This window comes from Cyphomyrmex costatus, unplaced genomic scaffold (assembly GCF_001594065.2).
Source record: "Cyphomyrmex costatus isolate MS0001 unplaced genomic scaffold, Ccosl1.0 scaffold408, whole genome shotgun sequence".
In the NCBI taxonomy this organism is placed as follows: domain Eukaryota; kingdom Metazoa; phylum Arthropoda; class Insecta; order Hymenoptera; family Formicidae; genus Cyphomyrmex; species Cyphomyrmex costatus.
This window is the reverse complement of record NW_017278296.1, coordinates 198,266-204,769: the sequence shown is the minus strand read 5'-3', so window position 1 is coordinate 204,769 and position 6,504 is coordinate 198,266. Positions and strand designations below refer to the sequence as shown.

At 34.4% G+C, this 6,504-nt stretch overlaps 1 protein-coding gene across 1 annotated transcript; it reads left to right on the top strand.

The window, feature by feature from the left end:
• The first annotated feature begins 533 nt into the window (after positions 1 to 533).
• Positions 534 to 4,471, top strand: Nrk (Neurospecific receptor kinase). The gene is made up of 7 exons (XM_018543909.1): positions 534 to 615; positions 714 to 904; positions 1,291 to 1,552; positions 1,635 to 1,877; positions 2,099 to 2,283; positions 2,841 to 3,486; positions 4,107 to 4,471. The coding sequence occupies exons 1-7, from the start codon at positions 552 to 554 to the stop codon at positions 4,469 to 4,471; spliced, it is 1,956 nt and encodes a 651-aa protein (XP_018399411.1). The 5' UTR covers positions 534 to 551.
• Positions 4,472 to 6,504: the final 2,033 nt, after the last annotated feature.

Below are 6,504 nucleotides of genomic sequence, written 5' to 3'. Positions count from 1 at the left end.
TTTATTGTATTCTATCCGTTTCTATCGATTCTTTTAAGCAGGGTGACCAATCACAGTTGAGAACGTAGCGGCCGCCGTTTTTAGATGGCAGCTCCGTCATAATCTCTAGCGTACAGACCGAAGGTTTACCGCAGGAAGTAAGATATCTTCCTTCATGGTTTACCGTTATGATCTAACCCGCTGATCACTGCTGATCGGCGCCGCCGAGTTATCGTTGTTATCAATACTCAAGAATTATCGAATTTCGTATACGCGATTGTTTACGTCGCTCGGAATGGCATAATACATTCATCGTCCGAGGAAGACGGCCGTCGCCGTGTTCGAGAATCCCATCGATCGGTCAGAATGGTTCGATGTTAACCGTTAAGTAAACCTGAGAGAGGACCATATATCAACATCAACATCGTTTCCTTTATCAAACATGTGAGCTTCTTTTGGATGCACATTGCGATATCACGCAGCATACACGGAAAGATATCTGCATATATATATATATATATAAATAAATATATGTACATATATATGTATGTATATATAGATGACTGTAAATAATGGTGTTTTTGGCCGTCATTTATTCACTGGTGATATTCCTGCGTTTCGATTCCCTACAAGCAAGTACGTATTATACCCATATTGCTTTAATAATTGTAACAATTTGTGTTTGCAAGCTTATTTGATATTCCTTAATTTTTTGTCAGACCATTTTCTATCAGACCCGGAGTCGCAAGGTTATTGTGCTCCATACAGTGGCAAAATATGCAAGAAATATCTTAGTGGAATTGGAAAGGTATGGTTTAATGATTCCAATGACAATCCTGGAGGATGGCTGAATGAGAAGATCACAGCAGACCTCTGGGTGGAGTTGATAGAGACCCTTCTAGAGCCATGTCGTTCAGCAGCAGAGGTATAATGCTCCAAAGTTTTAAAAAAAGCTTTAAAATAAGCATAATTTTATCAGTGTTAGAGTTTAGGAAGCCTAAACTGAATAACTACTTACCAAGTATCTTTAAAATAAGTCTTAAAAAGATTCAAGATAGTCTTGAGAAAGATTGAAGATAGTTTTCAGATAACTTTGAGAAAGCAAGTTGAAATTGATTAGGAAAGTAATTTTTATCATTAATAATAAATTGCATTTGTTTTACTAAGTAAATAACAAGAGTAAAGAAAGTCTGCAAAAGTTAATTCCGTTGTTCCTTGATGGGTATAACATTTTTGAAATTAATCTCTTATTGTAATTAGATTTTACCTTATCATAATAGATTATTTTTATTCTTTTGTTTTTTTATACAGAAAATGCTTTGCATGTATGCGTTTCCATTGTGCCACGAATCCACTGGCCTGCCTCTCTGCTACGAAGACTGCATGGCCGTACGGCAGCAGTTCTGCTTCAACGACTGGGCGATGATCGAAGACAACAAGCAGAGAGACATTTACATTCGTTCACGTGGGCACTTTGTGTTACCAGATTGCAAGAATTTGCCCAAAGTGGACAAGGAAACGCCTACCTGTTCGCATGTGCACTTAACCGACATGAACGAGGAAGTCGTCACTTGTGAGTTATCGCGTTTAAATAACACTAAAGACATAATTGAATTATAAAGTGTTAATTGAGAAACGCTGATCGACTTTTCCAGACGATTGCATCAGAGATAACGGTAGATTCTACATGGGGATGGTAAACAAGACTAAATATGGCCTGGACTGCCAGTCATGGAGCGCACAGATACCACACAGTCATGATAAACCGCCTGACGTCTTCCCGCAGATACGCTACGGTGAAAATTACTGTAGAAACGCGGGCGGCGATGAGCCGTTGCCGTGGTGCTTCACAACCGATTCCTCAACACGTTGGCAGTATTGCGATATTCCTGTATGTGGTGGGTACAATCGGAACATACTAAGAATTCTTGATTAATATATGTACAACTTGTATTAATAATTTTAACGTTAATATAATTGAAATATTTATATCAAATTTCTTCGTTCACCTGCATCACTTTTAATGAAATGTATTTTGTTACAAACATCTTGAATTAGAATACGTTTTCAACACGTAATAATTAATTTCATATAATAATGTTTTGATATTTTCATTTAGATAATGTTACAACTAAAATGGAGATTGAACCAAAAGATATAATGATGGACACCCTATTCAATAACACACTAGTACTCATATTGTCAGTGTTGGGTTTTGTAATTGTAGCTGGAGCTCTATTGTCTATCTTGCTGAGTCAAAAAATACACAAACGCCACCGAGGCTATAATCCGACCGATAATCAAGTATTGTTCTCATCAAATATTATAACTATAAGGAAATAGAAAGAAATAATGTTAACTTAATCATTTCTTCTGAAATTATATGTATATGTTATTGTAATTTAAATAATAATCCAATCTATATAAATTTATTGGATATAAAAATATATATATATATATATATGTATAAGATTTGCTTATATTATTTTTATATTCAATACATTTAATTGGATGATTATATTTAAATTACAATAAAATATTGTTTGCAATATTAATATGTTGATAATTTAATTTAAAGTATTTATCGTTTTATGTACTTTCAAGTAAAAATGAAAAAATAACTTTATAAAATAATCAAGAAGAAATTCTCAGAAACAATTTGATATAAGTTCATTAAGATTCCTATGTACAATAATTTTTTAAAAATTGTATATATAAAATTAATTGTTTTAACATTTTAAAGTTATTTTATCAAATATATCTTAGTATGCTTTATTTATATTTACGCTTAAATTATCTTGTAACAGTTATTCTACTATTTCAACGGTTTTACAATTTTCAAATCTACTTGCTCTTCGTAGGACGTGAACATCGATTTGGACAAGCTGCCAAACAACGAGGCATATCACAAGACGAGTGCGCAGTTAAATCCTAAATTAGAGAAACTGGAGTTCCCGCGGAATAATATCATCTACGTGCGGGATCTGGGTCAGGGCGCCTTTGGTCGTGTGTTCCAGGCGAAGGCACCGGGGCTGGTCCCAGACGAGGAGTTCACAAATGTCGCTGTAAAGATGTTAAAGGAGGAAGCGTCAGACGACCTGCTGCGGGATTTCGAGCGAGAGGCATGTCTCCTTGCCGAGTTCGATCATCCGAACATCGTGAAGTTGCTGGGTGTTTGCGCGCTTGGACGGCCAATGTGCCTGTTGTTCGAGTACATGGGTCGTGGCGATCTGAACGAGTTCTTGCGCTTTTGCTCACCCAGCAATTACGTTATCCGTGTCCTTTGCATGGACGACGGCCCGACAGCGGGCGAGCCCTCGCAACTGTCGCACATGGATTTGATCAACATCGCACTACAAGTGGCATCCGGTATGGTTTATCTGTCCGACCGGAAGTTTGTTCATCGCGACCTGGCGACGCGCAACTGCCTAATAAATGATCAGATGATCGTTAAGATCGCTGACTTCGGGTTGTCGCAAAAAATATACCTGCAGGATTATTACAAAGGTTTTTTCCTCACTTTTATTGTTTGGAGTGTATTTACGGTACTTGTAGCAAAGAACAATACAGTGTTTCAAAAATTATTCAATAGTTGTGTGTGTGCTTCCAATCTGAAAGTATAGTCTTATATAAATTCCTTTACACTCAAAATTTGTAATCATTATTATTTTTGTCTTTTCGTAAAATATATTAAACATGAGTAAAATACCAATATGAGCAACAATATGTAGAATTTACACTTAACTTTTTCACTGAGGAGATTCAAAGTTAAAACGTTTGCAATTAACTTGTCGTACCGACAAATGTACCATTTTAATTGTTTGTGAATTGTATCTTATAAATATGTACTATCAAATTATATTACAAAGGCTTGAACTTTCATAAGAAATAATTTAGAAATGATAGTCTTGATGAGCCAACGCATATAAAAATGCGTAAAGTAATTTATTATAAATATGTTATTTATTAACAACTTCAAAGATTCTTATTGGCATTTTACTTACGTTTGATTTATTCTTGGAGTCACACAAAACTATTTTCATATTAATTTAATGTAGTATTTTTTTATGAAAAGTCATCATCTATTATCTTGATTATTACGTTACTTACAATTCTTAATAATACAGGAGATGAACAGGACGCCATCCCCGTCAGATGGATGCCACTGGAGAGTATATTGTACAACAAATACACCGTCGAGTCAGATGTGTGGGCGTTCGCCGTGTGTCTCTGGGAGATCTTCAGCTTCGCGTTGCAGCCGTACTACGGGATGACGCATGAAGAGGTAGTCAAGTACATCAAAGAGGGCGAAGTGCTACGCTGCCCAGACAATACGCCACAGTCGATCTATGATCTGATGAAGCTGTGTTGGAATAGGCGGCCATCAGACCGGCCTACCTTCCGAACGATTTATCAGACTCTCGACGGAATCAAGCAGGATCTGGAGGCAGAATGTAAGTCAGACAGCGTTCCACTACGTATCCGCGTATGAACGTAATAATAATGGTAATAATCGGTATTTCTCTTTCTTATAAAAGCGCATAGCGTGAAATTTGTGCAAGTTAAAAAGAGAATGGAGATTTATTTTTTTTTTCATTCCCTCTTATGAAAACAAATTTATATTTTTTACCTTACTGATGAGTCCAGTAGTGGAAGCCGGGACGAAACGCCAACTTGTGATATTCTTCCCAATATATTAAATTAATTTTTAAGAATTCGGTTGCGGCTGTTAAGGACTTTGTGAAGTCGAAACTTTCTGTATATACCGATATTATTATTATAATAAATTTATATATATATTTCTAACAACTAGTATAGCTCAAATTTGTTCTTGACCGGGAAGGTATATAAAGTTTAATTTGAAAAAATTTATATTTCTATCTTTGACTTAAATCTTTACAAAAAATTAATCTTTTTTCATTGTAAGCATTTATATAGATAGTCATAAAATTGTTGGGCGGAATTAAATTACGTTTATATTTATTTTTAACGAAACAAAATACTTTTGTTCTCTTAGATCAGACAAATTTCACTCTGTGCGATGATCAAGAGTAAGACACGTCACTTTATGTGTACTTACTACTTATTCTTCGATTTCCAGCTAAATAACTTTATATTATGTATCATGAGCGTGATGTGGATTGCCTGCCTTCTTAGTTGGATCCGCCTCGAAACTGAATAAGTCACGAGAAGTGAGAAAAGGACCAATGTATAAAACGGGGGCGCGATATTACATAATGTATGTTAACTTCTTCTTCTATTTCTTTAGAAATGGACATGTCTCTATCGGGATATAATACTGCAAATTTACTTTCCTGAATCTTTTCTACCGCATTAGCTCGAGGAGATTGTGTGTCACGATTATTTTTATTTACTGTTCAATTAGCTTCAGATTATCTTCAATTAGGACTGCTACTTTTCCAGTTTTCCGGTATTACTGTTCTCCTTTTTTATTTATAATTTCAGAAACTTAGTATGTAATTAAACAAATATAAGAATCTTTTTACTACCGTACAATTGATAAACAATAATAAGAAGAAAGGAAGCAACAAAGCAAAGCCATTAACGGTCAAAGCTAGATCACAATGCTTATTATAATGTGTGAATTTATATACCGCGTATGTAGTTCACTCAATCGCGTGCCGAAAATTTTTTCAGACTTACAACGTAACCCTAAACGACTACCGCGGTAATATCACTTTTAGTTAAATTGACAAGCAATCTAACAATTTTAGATGCTTATAGCATCTTATTGGATCTTAATAATATATTGAAAGACATATATTTGTAAGAATGTGACTTGGAAATTGATAGAGTCGGACAATTTCAATGATTAAATATGAGCTTAATTGATTTAAAAGTAATCTAGTCAAATTTATTACAAAATTATTAATACATCTCGCGAAGTAGAAGTCTCGATACATATATAACTTAAACGCGCTTTACTCATTGTCTGTCTTTTCTCGTCATTAACAGAGCCGCGTTAACAAAATTTGCGCCTTGTTTGCCAAAAATAATTGCGATTATTGGATATACATATATGACCGTAAATTTCTCTTACCTTTATTTCTTTCTCCAACATATATTTCACTTTTGCTTTTGCGTCATCATGCAATTTAAATATAGAACCAAACATATTTTCATACTTGATGCACGATCGCAATGCAAGGCTTAAATAAAAATAATTGCGATTATTGGATATACATATATGACGAGTAAATTTCTTTTACCTTTATTCTTTTCTCCAACATATATTTCACTTTTGCTTTTGCGTCATGTTCATATATCCATAGTTACATTTATTGTCGTACTTGGTGCTCGATCGCAATGCAAGGCTTAAATAAAAATAATTGCGATTATTGGATATACATATATGACCGTAAATTTTCTTACCTTTATTTCTTTCTCCAACATATATTTCACTTTTATTTTTGCGTCATTTTCAAATTTATATATATATCCATAGTTACATTTATTCGAGTCAAACACTGGTTGTTGGTTGTGTGATAAAAATATCCTTTATTG

Coding starts and splice junctions, on each gene's coding strand:
- Nrk (XM_018543909.1), top strand. CDS start 552: ATGGTGTTTTTGGCCGTCATTTATTCACTGGTGATATTCCTGCGTTTC. Junction 616..713: donor TTTCGATTCCCTACAAGCAA/GTACGTATTATA, acceptor ATTTTCTATCAG/ACCCGGAGTCGCAAGGTTAT. Junction 905..1,290: donor CATGTCGTTCAGCAGCAGAG/GTATAATGCTCC, acceptor TTTTTTATACAG/AAAATGCTTTGCATGTATGC.